This window comes from Manis pentadactyla, chromosome 19 (assembly GCF_030020395.1).
Source record: "Manis pentadactyla isolate mManPen7 chromosome 19, mManPen7.hap1, whole genome shotgun sequence".
Taxonomy (NCBI): Eukaryota; Metazoa; Chordata; class Mammalia; order Pholidota; family Manidae; genus Manis; species Manis pentadactyla.
The window spans coordinates 12,005,571-12,021,004 of record NC_080037.1 but is presented as its reverse complement, the minus strand read 5'-3'; the positions used below and the strand labels follow the sequence as shown (position 1 = coordinate 12,021,004).

Here is a 15,434-nt window from a genome sequence, read left to right as displayed (position 1 = left end):
AAGGAAGCTCACTCCCCACTCACCTTTTTTGGAGGAAGGTCAAAGGACCATTACACCTTCCTACTTGAGGAATGCTAAGGACCAGGAAGGTATGGGGGGTTCAAGGTTCCACCGGGAAGTGGAGGAGACATCAGATTCTCAGCTAAAGCCAGAGGAAGAATTTATCTTCAACCTTCAAAGAATATTTACTGATAACCTGTCTATCGTGTGCTAGACATTGTGTAGGAACCGGGGGGTCAGCAGTGAACAAAACAAACACAACCCTAACCCTCACATAGGTAAAGCCAAGTAAGGATGCCAGACCATTGAACACACTTACACACATGCTGGGAAGGAAAATGAAAGGATCCTGATGCTGCACGTGTATGGAGGGGAAGAAGTGCTGAAAGTGTATTCATTCACTCGTTCTTCAAACATTTTAGTGCGTAACTAGGCATAAGAAAAATCCCATGCAGGTCTGTATCAAAATCCACACGGATGGCAAATGAGGAGCACAGGGATGGGGGAAGCAGATGCAAAGGTCCCCCAAATAAGGATTTAATAATATTCAGGCCAAGTTGGGGAGGGAAGTGAGGAAGAAAATGTGGACTGGGAGGGAGGATAAGGTCAGGCTCCGTAGCGGTGCGCTCCCAGCACTGGCCCCCAGGCCTACGCTGGGGCGTTTCTGGCACTCCACGACAATCCGAACAAGGCGAATAAGGAAACGAGAGAAGCAGTGCAAATTACCCAGGCCGGTGGGCTGGAGGCAAGACCAGCTTTGAGACTTTGAGAAAGTCGGCCTTGGCCATGGGCGGGGCGTGAAGGAGCGCAGTGGAGAGGAAATTCGACTAATTTTCCTCGCAATCGAAACCACTCCCAGGGGCCCATATTACCAGCAAACCCGCATCCACTGTGAAGCCCCAACATGTACCACATGCCACCCCGTTCCTCTGCCTGCGAAGCACGGCGCGTACCTCGGACTGGGCCTTTGCTAAAGCCCCGCCTTCTCATAGGCTCCGCCCCTATCCCCGCGCAGGCGCAACTCAAATCTTCCCGCCCCCCCCCCCGGTGGTGCGCGGATCTGGCGTATGACGTAATGGCGTCGACGCCATTTTAGCCGGTCCCACTCCGCACTGGGCGTGGCGGCCATTTTGTTTTGGACACCGAGCGGGAGTTGGCGGCAGCGGCTGTGGTTGCTCAGACGAAAGGCAGGAAAGGGCAGGCCGGGCGAGCAGGCGGACCGACCTACCGACCGGACAGACAGCCAACAACGGCGAACTAACCTAGATAGTCTACCACTTACACACGTAGCCGGCCGCCCAAGTTAACCCGACCCCCTCCACCGTGAACTCAGGTTCGGCCGGCCCCCGGCCCGTCTGCCACAGCCGTGGTGGCAGCCCCGGCAGGAGCACTGGCGTCCGTTTCCTTTGGTGGGTGTGTGCGGTGAGAAGGGGAAAGGTCTCGGCGAGCGGCGGGGCTGGCGGACGCGGAACCTGGGGTGGAGGGATGTGGAAGTTCAAGCGTGGGGGCCCGCACGGGGGGCGGGGCCCGGGAGGGAGGTGGGGGAGGGCCCGGAGTGGAAACGCGCCGGGCTTGATGGGAAAGGCTGGAATTTGACAGGTACGAAAAGGAAAACTGGCAGTTGAGCACAGTTAGCGGTCTTGAGATGGTAGGAAGACCAAAGGATGGAGGACTACGGGACTTGGGGGAATGTTGGAAAAGAATGACTTTTAGGGTTAAATTTTAGAGCGCGCTCCCTGGGAGCTGTCACTCCCAGGTAAATGCCCATTTAGGAAGCCTTTCCTGCTCCCTACCCCAGGCCTTTGTTAAGGCTCCTACTTGATTTTAGAATCAAAGTCAGTTTTGAAACTAGGCGTGCCTGGATCAGCTCTAGATCAGTGCTGCTCAGTTTGGGCTGCACGTGAGAAGCACCTGGGTACCCTTTTGCCTTCCAGTTGCTCGTCCCCGGACCTCACCACCAGAGATGATGGTTTAATTGTTGTGGACGCAGGCTTCTTTTTTTTTTAAAAGCTCCTTACAGCCAAGTTTGAGAAGGGCTACTTTTGCTTAAAAGCCAAGCACTTCCTTTAGCTAGGTCTAGGTCTGCCCTTTTTGGAGGCTTGAACAGATGTTTTTTGTTCTATGGCCTTGAAGTTTGTTAGTGAGGAATAACTGTTTCAAAATTTAACCACCTGCAGTGAGTTTTAGGTGATAGTAGTCGTTGATAACAGGCCTTTTTGTTCAGTGTAGGAATGAGGGTGTCCTGATTTGCTCTTCTGCCTTTTGTCCTTTGTAGATTCTCGGGATTTGAAGATGGCTGCACAGTCAACACCGAAAGTTGTGCTAAAAAGCACCACCAAGATGTCTCTAAATGAGCGGTGAGGCAGCCAACAGCAACTTCAGCTCGTTCATAAGAAAACATTACTTAAACTGGCCCTGGGGTCCAATGCACAAAAACCGGTTTTAAACTAAATGCCAACAGAAGGCTACAGACCTCTGTTCTTAGTTGCATCTCATGTGGTACACAAAACGAATTGGGGAGTTGTTTCAAAACCCCTTATCAGTAGATTTTTATGTTAAGCTGTCTGAAATACCTGGTGGGATGTATTTTAAAAAGACTCCTCACACCCTCCCTTCTCTTCACATTTTTTTACATTGATACAGGGGCGGTGCAGCTGGGTAGCATGGTACCCTGGCTGCAGTTAGGCTTGCTGCCTAGTCCAAGGCCAGCAGTGTTGTGTCTGGCCTGTAAGAGGCAGGTAGTAAGCTCTGAATATGTCCAAAGGCCCTGGAATGTCATTCTTGGGCCTTGTAAGAGGCACTTGCTTTGCTCCATTTCACTTTGTTTCTGTTCTGCTTTTAGTTTGTTCTTGTTTTGGATTCCTTTACCAGTTAAGTGTCCTTCTCTTACTTCCATTCCATTAAACTTGACAGGAATAATAGAAGACTGTCTTCCCAAACTCTTAAATGATTGAACTAATCAAACTTTCTCAGAAGTAATCACTTTGTCAGAAAAACTAATCGTTTGAGACTGACTAAAGGCAGTTTCTGTCTCTGAGAACTTTGTTCGTTGAGTGCCTTTGACCAATGATTTTAAGTTGATGCTAGATCACTAAAAGATTTGCTTACCTTTTTGCCTTTTCTGAAGCATATGTGCTTCTCCTTATCAGGATATTATACACCACTTCTCCATATTCACATGTTACCGAGTGAACAAATATATAAGAAAATATGCACTCCTATGAAATGTATGGGTATATTTTCCCCTGGGCTTGGAAGGTGCTCTAAACCTTCTTTATATTTGCCCTTAAAATGCACTCTCAAGGCCCCCAAGGTTTTGACTTAACTTTGTCTGTCTGTGAAACTACATCTTCTGTCTCTTGTCATTGTTGTATCTGCTTATTGTGTGTTTCTCATACCTTCCACCTCTCTAAAAGCCATTACCTGAGCCCTTGTTGTCACTTTTGATATGTGCTGCACTTAGCTGCCTTCCTAAGTTTCTGATTCTTGCAAGTTGTGGAAGCAGAGGAGTCTTTAACCCACGTCAGCCTTGATCTGGTGTACCACTTTACTTAAAGTTCGTGGGATCTGGAGCTCCTGGTCTAGCAAGCCATGAAAATGCCAATAAATGTTTTGTAATAAAGCTTTTATTTAAACATCCATTTTGTTCGACCTTGAAGCTTTACTAATATGCTGAAGAACAAACAGCCGATGCCAGTGAATATTCGGGCCTCGATGCAACAGCAGCAGCTAGCCAGTGCCAGAAACAGAAGACTGGCCCAGCAGATGGAGAACAGACCCTCTGTCCAGGCAGCATTAAAGCTCAAGCAGGTGAGAGAATGGATCTGAATGCTTCAGAAGCAGCTGATGATCTCTGTCAGGCAGTCTGCTGAGGCTGTCGGGACGTGGTGGATGACTACAAGGTGGCTCAGGGCAAAAAGCTGAAACTTCTCTGGAGGAAAGAGAAGTTCAGGGAACTCCTATTTTGGCAGGTACCAATAAGTAACTTTTTGTTGTCTTTCTCTTTTAGGGAGTTTGTCATCAGTGTGGCTGTGGCCTGTTTCTTTATCAGTGAATATTAACTTTTCTTGTTTTCTGATCCTTTGCTCCTAAAGTAGATTCACAAGCTTTTTCCACAAAGGAATTTTGGTTTCTGTTTTAGATCTTCAAAAAATCCTTTATTCCCTGTTAAATAATTTGTAAATTAGGTAAATAATTCTGTTCTCTCCTGTAGTGCAGGGAGTCTGAATGGCCCTGGTCATATGTTTTCAATACTAAGACAGAAACAGTAGGGCAGTACTCTCCTCCACTGCACCCAGTTTTGTCAGCAAAGCAAGAGCACTGAGTAATATAAGAGTTAGTGGGTTCTCTTTCAGATTTCTAGTAGTAGACAATCCTATTCAGATCTGAAATAAAACCTGCTCTTTATTATTCATAGACCTTATATGCAAGTCCGGACAGTGGCTGTGGAAGGATATGTCCAAGCTGTGGCTGGGCGTCTGGAGGGCGGTGCTATGCAACTGTAAGGACTTTAACTGGTAGCACTGCATGGCTGTGCATAAATTTAGCAGTTAAATATAACACCGTCCCACCCCCACCCCTCTGAGCCCTTGGACTCACTGACCAAAAATAAACGAGGCCTTCTGCTTCGGTACCTTAAGCCTTGGAGTGACTGCATTCATCCCTGACTCAGGAAAGCAGTAAAAAGGCACCACTTTTTCCAAGAGTAAATATTAAAAAACTGCTAGAAAAAAAAGACCATTCCAAAGGATATTTCAGCAAGAAGCTTTAAATAGTATAGTGCTATCTGACAGAACTTAACTGCAGTGATAGAAAACTTCTGTATTTATGCTCCCCAGTACAGTACTAGTCACTTGTGACTGTTGAGCAGTGTGGCTGTTGAGGAGTTTGATCTTCTTAGATTTTATTTACTTGTATTTAAATACCCATGTGTGGCTAATGGCTACCTTAGCATCAAGCATAGCTCCAGAGTGGAAACTGGGTGATACAGTTGCCATCCTTAAGCTTCCTGGCAATGTTAGAGACCAGTGTTGGCAGCAGCAAAGGATTGGGAAGGGAGAAGAACTTAACAAGCACTGTCATTCTCCCCTTGAAGTGCAGATCTTGGGAGAATATGCTTGGGGTGACTAGAGATAAGAGACTCGAATGACTGCTAACTTCACAGTTGTGTGCTGTCGGGAGTGATGTGCCGGGCTCTTATGGCTGGTTATAGCTGCTCGTGCTGGGTGTGTCATGTTCAGAGCCTGGCCCTCTGATGAGGAGCCATTTATGATCCTATGCTAGAAGGCTGGTAGTAATAATTCGGCATATAGTTACAAAGAAATCCTTGCGGGCAAAAGTCTGAGAGCACATGGAATTTGCATTCATTCATATTGACTGATGGCTTTATGGGGAAACAGATTTGCTGGGTCTTGGTTGTTTCTAGGTTACACAGTCACCTTTTCTTTTGAAGGAATTTAATTCTCTTGAGAGGTGGTCGTTATTGAAAATCTCTATCTTTGATAAGTCCTTGTCCTCAGATGTGGCTCTGTTTTGTAATTATAACTGAATTGTCTTAATTCAAACACAAGTTTGGCTGGCTCTCTATGGAGACACATTTGAATTACATGTTTATTTTGAAGTAAAGGTCATTATACTGAATGGAGCTGTTGTAGACATAGGATTATGGCTTTTGTAAGAAATACAAGGAAAGGAGGTTTGACTTTTGTTACTTACTTACATCTTAAGGTAAAAAGTGGACCATCTGGAGATAGATACTCAGAGGAAAATGGAGCACACTGGCCTCTTTGAGAAATTAAATCTTGTTTTTCAAGTTACAAGAGTTCAAATGACCTTGTAAATTAAATTTTGCACAGAGTATAATGGACTTCCCATGGTGTTTGAGGAAGCCTGTGAAGACAGTGGTGGTCCTTGGGCAGGTATGAATCAAGTTGTATCATTGTGGTTCAAAAACAACAGAATGCAGGATTGGAAATACAGAATGTTCTCACCACAACTTAAGTTCCAAGTAGTGGTGTGTGGTGTATGACTTACGTAGCCAAGTAGTGAGGTAATTTGTGGTGATGCCAGTTTCAGAGGACCAAACTCAAGCTTCCTAGACACTCAGGATCAGAATTCTTTTATGCCATGTTCTGAGGCAGAGGCTTATTTCTTGTTTGGGATCCTTATGCTACCACAGCAAGTTTATCTCCCACCACACAGACATCTCACTTGCTTCTTCTCTGCGCTGTGAGTTGCCAAATCCCACTGGATTGCTTTTTTGATCTCAATCCCCCAACACCTTTTCTTCCAGAAGAGCTTAAAGCAGCGCCTGGGTAAGAGTAACATCCAGGCACGGTTAGGCCGACCCATAGGGACCCTGGCCAGGGGAGCAATCGGAGGACGAGGCCTGCCCATAATCCAGAGAGGCTTGCCCAGAGGAGGACTACGTGGGGGACGTGCCACAAGAACCCTGCTTAGGGGTGGGATGTCGCTCCGAGGTCAGTGCTATGTACCTGATAATTGTCGGGCCCTATCCCTCCCTTTCTCTTGGGCTGCTTATGGACACGTTTGTTTTAACATCTTTAAGCCTGAATTTGTATTAATAATAATTAACTTTGGAAATCACATATTTTTAATAGTGCTGCATGTCTTATCGATACCATTCCTTTTCTGATAATGTGCAATGGTGAGAGGCTATGACCTGCGTAAAAACAGGTAATTCATGTCATCTCCATTCCATTTTAAAACACTCTGCTGCTGCTTGAATCAAAGCACATTCAAGTTTTAGAAATAAGTTAAATCTAAGAAATTTATGGGTCGTTGGCCTCTATCTTAACTAACTATCTCTGTTCCTGGTGCTGGTGAGACATTTTTGTTAAATTTGGAAAAAAGGACAAGTTGACCCATAGCACTTAGCTACATGTTATATTTCAGGCACTCTTAGGCCATCCCTGTATGGTTCTTGGCCCCTATACGAATGTATTGAGAGCAGGAAGCATATCATTTATTTTTTAATCTACCATAATGCTAGGCATCTGTCTGATTACTCAGTAGGTATTTATTAAATGTATGTGCTTACTAATTAACTCCCAGCTTCTTCCCAAAAAAAGGAATTATGGTCAGATTTGTTGAACTGATTGAATAAACATCAGCTTAATCTGTTCACACTCAGTGTGCAGCTTGCCCCACCCAACCTAAGTATTAACTGAATTAACTGATTAACCCTTACCGCCTGCCTTTGGTTAGAATCTACTTTGTCTCTCTTGGATTTACCTGCATATACATTGTATGCCTCCTCTCCAAGGTCAAAACCTGCTCCGAGGTGGACGAGCCGTAGCTCCCCGAATGGGCTTAAGAAGAGGTGGTGTTCGAGGTCGTGGAGGTCCTGGGAGAGGGGGCCTAGGGCGTGGAGCTATGGGTCGTGGCGGAATCGGTGGTAGAGGTTAGTCAGCTACCAACTTCAGAGAATAGCTTCCCCTTACTTCTCTCCCTTCAAAACTCAGAGCCACTTTTCTGCACAGCTTCAAGTCATAGGCAGGCTTATTTGTTTGTCTTGTTTTGTTTTTTGAAACTGGCTTATTTTCTAAATTCACATGCTGGTAGTGCAAAAGTCTTTTCACAGGTTTTCCAAGAACCAGTCAGGTACATGTTACAGAGCCATATTAGGTGCATTCTTCTTCCAGGCTCTTGCGAATTTAACTTGTATTGTTAAAATGACAAAATGGTCTGTTTAAGGCTTTACCTCTCTCTGTCCCTGCCCCACCACACACCATACTGCAAATCCCCACTTTGAGTCTAAGAATAGAGAAGAGGGAGGTACACAAAAATAGGATGGTGAGACTAGGAGCTGGGTATTGACTCTGAAGCCAAGTAAATTCAAGGTGAAGTTTGTGTCTGTGGGAAATCAGAGATGACTTTTTTTTTTAATCAAGGTAGAAAGCTAGATGGTATCCTATCACTTAACTGACTCTTGTTGATAATCTTACCTTTGAGACTTAGTGATACTTGTCTTGTGACCTCATGACCCAGTTTGGAAAAGAGTTTAATGGTGTTGCTGCTGTTTAATCTCATGGGAGTTACCTGGCTTAGAGTTTAGTGGAAAACTCCCAACAACACCTGTCCAAGGAGGAAAAAAATTCTATTCTTGTGTGTATCTGCTTTGGTCCTTTTAAAGTGTGTGGTGGGTCTTCCATAATTTATGACCCTGAAGTTGCTAAGGAATAATAACTTAGGAAAGGATATTTGATGACCAAGAGCTTGTTTGCTTCTCTCCCATTATATGTTGCTTGACTTACGAGTGAAGTGCAAGGTAGTTTGGGTTTCAGAATGAAGTAGCATGTTTCCAAATTATCTTGGCTTGGTTTCTGAGAGCAACCACAGGGGTGGGGTAGTCTAAAGTATCTTTTCAGAAAGCTGGGTATGTTTTGTTAATGTGAATTGAAACCACCTCTCAGATAACCGTAATTGTTAAAAGACAACTAGAATCAGAGATAGAAGTGGCTGGGACTACTCTAAATGTTTTTCCTCATCTCCCGCATTGTTCTTATGTCAAAATAACTCCTTAGTCTCCTGACATGGGATCAGCTCATTAGGTCTGGCAAGTTTGAGGAGAGGTGAACTAATTTTCCAGAAGGATCTCCAATAAGGCTTTAAAAACTGTCTCGCTCACACGCGTTTCTCTGTGCCCTTGTTACTTCTTCCCTATCTTACTAAATGGGTTATTCAAAATGTGTTTTATTTATGAACTTACAGCGGGTCTCAAATTTTAGGTAATTTATTTTAGGAGTGATGAAGGGTTTTTTTTTTGTTTGTTTTTTTAACTGTCAGTTAATTATTTCCCCCTACTTTGTTGATAGATTTAAAAATTTTTTACTAGCACTTAGAGGCGAGCATGTGATAAGGGATTCATTCTGTGTGCTTTCCGTGTGTGGCTTTCTACCCGGTGTGTTTCCTGTTTTTCCAGATTCCTCCTCTTTGCCCTGCCCTTCAGCCTTTCTCAGCTAGGCCCCACTGCTGTAAGGGGCATCTACCCAGAACGCATAAACCTACTTGTGACTGTCTTTTTTTTTTTTTTTTCCCTTGGGCCAGGTCGGGGTATGATAGGTCGGGGAAGAGGGGGCTTCGGAGGCCGAGGCCGTGGACGAGGGAGAGGGAGAGGCGCCCTTACTCGCCCCGTGCTGACCAAGGAACAGCTGGACAACCAGTTGGATGCATACATGTCAAAAACAAAAGGACACCTGGATGCTGAGTTGGATGCCTACATGGCACAGACAGATCCCGAAACCAATGACTGAAACCTGCCCGCCTTCCTGTGAGAGAGTCTTGTTAAAAGTCCCCACATCTGTACATAACCTCGAGATAACACCTGAGCAGAAACCTGAGGGATGCTGGAAGGACCTGTCACAATAGGCTGTGGACTGACTTGCCACCAGTTGTGTATTTAGTGTGTTCCGTTTTCTTTTTTGATACTCTGTTGTGTTAAAGCCCTTTTTTCCCTCTGACTTGGGTTTTGTTTTGTTTGGATTTTTTCGCATTGCCCAGACTTATCTTAGAATGTGAAATGGGCTGGCCTTGTGGCTAGGACACCCTCTTCTCACCTCTGCCTCCCTTCACCTATCATGCTCTGACATTCTAACATTGCCTCTGTTGATCTCTGTATCCCAATGAAAAAGTCTCAGAAAGCCCATTGATGTTCGTCCCTAAGGCCTGGGTGTCTGATGTACAGTTCTGTTCTGCGTTATCTTAAACAGCCTCTTAGAAGTATTTAGAAAATCTGGAGCTCAAAAGTGCATTCTGCCACATTGATACTTTAGTGTAGTAAATTAGGAACACTGACATGCTACAGGGCCACATCCCAGGACACACGTGGTAGCAGCTCTGGTGTGAGTAGCTAATTGACGTTAACTACCACGTACATCGGCACCACAGAACCAGTGCTGAGTAGGGTGTGTGCACTTCCTACCCTGGGATGAGGTGCATAAACTTCCCTCTTGGCTTTGCGTCATGTCCAGAAGGGTACTGTTGATAGGCTTACACCTGCAAGAGAGGAAACAGCCATTTGGTTTGGCCAATGCTTCAGAAGGGAGAGGGGTATGTGGGGGGGCGGTGACAAATACCTGCTGGGAGGGCTCAGGAGATAACCATGCTGAAATGCTGTTATTATTCTGTTTATCCCAAACCAATCTTGGGCTTCATTCTTTGGCTTTGTTTGACCTCTTTTATTTCCCTTGAACGTTTAATTAAATTCAACCATATTCTGTCACCTGTCCAGTTTCAGTGGAATCTTGCATTCCTGGTTCATTGTAACAAATTGTTCTCTCAAATCCAGCCAGCAAGTTTCTCTTTATTTGTCGGGCTCTTCAAAATAGTATGGCCACTATAACAGTATCTTGATACACCCCTTGTAGAATCAACAGTTACTTTCTTCATAGTTGTATTGAAATTGTGCAGGGGAATATGGCTTTGGGGCAGAAAGTGAAGAATTTGCCCTCCTTTGAGTAAACCCTGCAGAATGGTTATTGACCACACAAAGTAATGTACCAACCCATTTGGCCCATAGGAAACTCAAAACATAATGGTCTTAGGCAATATTCTGGACCCTGGTACTGGTTGCCCTTTATTCTTGTGCTGTTTAAAGGTAAAGAACTTAACTCCAACCAAACCAGTTACCATTGAGTTACCTGGCACCCTCAACCACTGGGAGGTGGTGTGTATTATGGGTGGGAAGGAAATTTTGGTCAGGACCTCCTGAACTTGAGTCCTATCCATATGACCTGGGCTGCCTCACCTCTGGGTCGTGAAGCAGTGGTTCTGTAGAAGGTGCAGAAGACCATGTAGAGTTCAGAGAATGGAACCATTGATGAACCTGCTTTCTGAGTATGTGTAATTACTTCCTCTTCCTGAGAATGGACTGAGGCTGGAGGTCTTTGGCTCAGACAGGTGTTGTAAACTAACTGGAAAGAGCAAAAAAGTATTTTTGTTGTTTGGCGAAGACCAGTTGAAGGTAGAGCTCAGACTCAGATCAGCCCCCAAAGCTGCTGTGAGGGAGATGCTGATGGGCAGGGCACGGGCCAACATCCCCTGGTTCCAGCCTGCACAGAATGCTGGCATGCTTTGGAGGGCAGGATAAGGGGATATTGTAAAGCAAGACAGGACCACCCCCGAGGGTGGAGACTTGAGGCCCAGGACAGCTCTGGGATCTGTGATGGTGGTGGTGACCCTGTCACTGACATCTTAGGCTGCAGGGCAGGCAGGCTATCGGCCTGAGGCAGCTAAGGCCTGTTAAGAAAGACCCAACATGGTGTCACTTCTGCTAGGCCAAGTCAAACCAGGACTGAATACCTAAGTAGTTTCAACCTCCCCCAGAGATGCAGTCACTCAGGATACATTTTAGTTAGCATCAATAAGATAAATGTCACATATGTTCCCTCCATCCCCCAAAGGAATCCACCTACTAAGACCCTCCTGTCCCCAGACGAAGGTGACTTCATCCAAAGCAATCCTCTTTTTCTGTTTGTTACTCTCGTCCTGCATTTAAAAACCTCTCTGTATCCCTTTGGAGCATCTCTCTACTTGCTAGAGGGGTGCTGCCCAATTTATGGATACTTAATAAAGCTAATTAAGTCTTAAAATTTACTTGGATAGATTTTTTTTTAACAGACCCCATGGAGGCCTCTTGAAAGGATTCACTTGATTCTCCATTAGACTTGGTGTATTTTACCTTTTAGTGTAAGATGATTATCAGCTTAAGATTTAAACACCTCCATGGTGTGATTATTGTGATTTATAATAAAAAATACATATTTGGTCTTCAACCCCACTCCTAACTCAAGAGCTTCTAAAACTCTTGGAATTTCATGTTAAGAGCAATAAAGGTGTCCTTATTAATGAGTGACTTTAGGAAAGCCCTTAGGTGACCTAAGGATGGGGGTGGGTTGCCAGTGGAGCTAAATGCTGTTTAGAAGATTGGAACTTCAGTCCCACCCCCACAGCCTCCCAGGAGGGAAGGAGAGGGGCTGGTGGTTGACTCAATCACCAATGGCCAAAGATTTCATCAGTCTGGCCTGTGTAATAAGGCCTCCAGGAAAACCCCGAAGAGCTAGGTTAGGAGAGCTTCCAGGCTGGTGACCACACGGTGGTGCTGGGAGAGTGGTGGACATGCGATGCAGAGCAGGGTCATGGAACAAGCATCAGGACTAATTTTCCCTGCCTATGATGAAAAATGCCGAGATACAAGCAGTGGAGTAAAAATGAGGGATTCCATTTTAAGATTAAGGTTGTGTTTTAAAAACCAGGGAGTTAAGAGGTAAGAGTCCTAATATATTTTATGGTAATCGGCCATTGTCTACCCTATCTTAAGGCAAGGCAAGTAGTCTAAATGATATGTTCCTGCTGCTTGAGGGTAACCACTGTCTTGAAGAAGAACAGGATCAAGAAATTCCTTGTGTGAAGTTCATTTTACAGAATATCTAGAGGACTGGATGGTGATGTAATGTCTTAAATGGAGACTGCTCATTGCTCACTTACTACATTTTGTCTCTGCTCTTCTAAGCCTCTTGGGAGGTTAATAAAAGACCGTTTTACCCATGGTGTCTTTACTACTTTGCTATTTCATTCAATGTTCTAGACTTGAACACTAGTCATGTGTGTCCTACTTCAGACAAGTGGGGAAGGGCTACTAAGATCTCTGATCTGGGCTTGTAAGTTCCCATCGCCTGGGTGACCCAAACAGGATTGCAGCTGTACAGAGCTCTTTAGTAGCCTGTCCGATAATGTTTGCCTTTGGGAAGTTCTCAGAACATAATCTCAATCCATTCAGTGCTCTGAGGCTCCCCCAGTTCCTGGAGTGATAGGGGCTTAGTTCCCACACCGGGCAGATTTCAAGCAAACACTGGACACCAGGCGACTGGCTTGGCAAGGGATCTGCCCTATGACAAGCAGAAGCTCAATGAACTTTAATTTCCTCCCTCTGTTATCCCTTGCTCTCTGCTGCCTGCATGGGTTGCTGCAATTCGCTGCTACTCTCATTTTAAGAAATTCCTTCCTTATCTATAGTCATTTGACCTGCTGGAGAATCAGAGTCAAGAACCCTCCCTCCCCCATCCACATTGAGGTTTCACCTAGTGCACAGGGAGGGACATCCCCAGACGCAGCTGCCCAACAGCACCTGGAGGCCAGGAGAGCTCCACGCCCTTTCACCCTTCTTCATACCTGCCCTGTGCATCTCTACCATCTGGCTGTTCCTGAGTTACATACATCCTTACATAATAAACCAAAAACCTAGTAAGTAAAATGTTTCCCTGGCTTAGGTGAGCTGCTTCTAGCACGGGGTTAGTGAGAACCTCTGACAGCCAGTCAGAAGTACAGGTAACAAATCTGGGCTTGCAAATGGCGCCTGAAGTAGAAAGGGCTGGGGGCAGTCTTGTAATATCAAAGAAAGAAAAAAAAAGCTGAGAATACTACTAGCTTCTGAGAAGTGCCTGGCCTTAATTAACACTTGGGTTATCTAAAACAAAGACCTGATTTTGTTGTCTGTAATGTATGTCTGAACAGTTCCACCAAATTACTTTGTGCCTTAGTAATGATCAAAAAAACACCTGGTACCCTCACTTTCTGTATATATTAGTCTGAAAAATAACTATTGATGGGAGCATTTCTCTACTTGTTAAGTGGGAGGCTGCTCGATTCATGAAGTGCTTAATAAAACCAATTAGATCTTCAAAAATTTTTTAAATTTTGACTGTTGACATCATAACATATCCTTTGTTAAAAAAAAATAGTGTAACTTTGTAAGAAAGTTCTCTTTGGAGCACTTTACTTCCTGGGAAGGCCAGGCAGCTGTGCTAAACCTGGGCTCAAATAAAACTCTAATGACTCCAGGATTTTCTTTTTGGTGACATATATTGGCATGGTTGGCAGGATATCAGAGTGACCCACCTCGGGTCCCCCAGGGCTTGACTAAATCTGGTGCTCAGTGCCAGCCTGGGGCCCCTTGTTCCCCTCCAGCTTCATGTCCTCTGGTGAACAGATGAGTCCTCCTGATATCCAGACCTCCTTAATTTAAGCTGACGGTCCTGACGTTTATTGGAGCAGTATAAAATTTGTACCAGTATATTCTAGGCAGGCTAGTTTAGGGAAAGCAGAAGTTGGGAGTAACTAAGAATGTATGGCTGAAAATGACTTGGATAATGAAAGAAGGCTGGAACAATGCCAATAAACATGAGAGATTGAGAAGTAACCTCCAAATAAAAGGAACACTTGCTCCTTCCTACCCCAACTGGCAGGAAGTGTCAAAGGGTATCTATCCCTACGGACGTGAAGCATTCCCACCAGACCATCCTTAAAACCACAATAAAAGTAAACCTGACTCATTCGAGGAAGCACATAAGAAGGACTGACCATCCAGTGCCCCAAGTTACCCTAATGGTATTAGACCACTGGGGGAGAATCCGAGACATGGAAAAGGGTGTTTCATGGCCATTTGAAAGCGACACGAGCCCCACATTTTGATCCACTACACCTCCTTAGCTAATTATTCAAGTCTTATTAAAAAATTAATTAAAAAAGAAAGGTTTAAAGATGGAACAGTTCTCAAATGCTCAACAACTACCAACCAGTACTCGAGCAGGATTTATGTGCAGTACTTATTGAACATTTACTTGCAAGTACTGAACAAAATAGGAAAATCTGACTAAGAACGCTATAAGTCTTAAGGGGCCAAAATGGGGTTCTTTGGAAATACTGAAACTAGTAATCTTACGCGTACAATTAGAAAAATAGCTATAAACTCAAACAATTTGAATGGGAACCATATTTTAATTGGTATCTAGAAACCGTAAAACAGAATAACAAAATGCTGTCTTTGCAGAAAACAAACTCTCGAATATTGTAGCTAAATTAGAAAAAGCCTCGGAAGTAACTAACCATTTTAAAAACGAACTCTTGACAAAACAGGTTATTACATCTCCCTTTAAAGAAAAACCTATGACACAGAGGGGAGGGCCAGCACCTGTTTACACTCCTTGGACTCAAACTGAACTCGAGTCTAACTGAAGATTTTCCTGACCCCTATGGGGTCTTGCAAAGGAATTTGCTCTGTTAGCGCATATGAGCCTGGATATTCAGACCTACATCAGCCTGCACATGTTTTAGTAACAGAAAGCAAGGCTAAAGAATGGGTAGATGAGGCAGAATGGAAAAACCCTATGGAGCATTTTCAGATATGAGGCTGTGAATCTTGAAAATTACAGGAGAATTGGACAAAAATTGTATCAATCGCCAAAGTTTTCCCCGAGAAAGTAGACCGGACCAAATACAACAATGTAAAAGAAGACCAGATGAACCTGTTTTTGATTATTTTGAGAGATTTGAAAAGAAATCTTTAAACAAAGGTTTACCTCCTGAACTCTTTGAAGACCACCAAAACACTTTTAAATTCTGCCTTTTTAGAAGGC

At 44.4% G+C, this 15,434-nt stretch overlaps 1 protein-coding gene and 1 long non-coding RNA gene across 10 annotated transcripts; one reads left to right on the top strand and one right to left on the bottom strand.

Moving 5' to 3' along the window:
• Positions 1–12: 12 nt before the first annotated feature.
• Positions 13–954, bottom strand: LOC130681714 (uncharacterized). Its single transcript, XR_008994983.1, has 3 exons — positions 873–954; positions 320–429; positions 13–142 (listed from the first exon to the last, which is right to left on the bottom strand). It is a non-coding gene; the product is annotated as an uncharacterized LOC130681714 (long non-coding RNA).
• Positions 955–1,114: 160 nt separating this feature from the next.
• CHTOP (chromatin target of PRMT1) lies at positions 1,115–10,243 on the top strand. 9 transcript variants are annotated; one of them, XM_036922221.2, is made up of 7 exons: positions 1,116–1,422; positions 2,276–2,357; positions 3,660–3,810; positions 4,418–4,501; positions 6,293–6,479; positions 7,286–7,423; positions 9,070–10,243. In XM_036922221.2, the coding sequence occupies exons 2-7, from the start codon at positions 2,293–2,295 to the stop codon at positions 9,273–9,275; spliced, it is 831 nt and encodes a 276-aa protein (XP_036778116.1). In that variant the 5' UTR covers positions 1,116–1,422; positions 2,276–2,292; the 3' UTR covers positions 9,276–10,243. The 9 variants fall into 9 exon arrangements, with proteins under 9 accessions (XP_036778120.1, XP_036778116.1, XP_036778121.1 ...); XM_036922222.2 differs by having other exon boundaries at positions 1,117–1,409; positions 6,296–6,479; XM_036922220.2 differs by having other exon boundaries at positions 1,117–1,409.
• Positions 10,244–15,434: the final 5,191 nt, after the last annotated feature.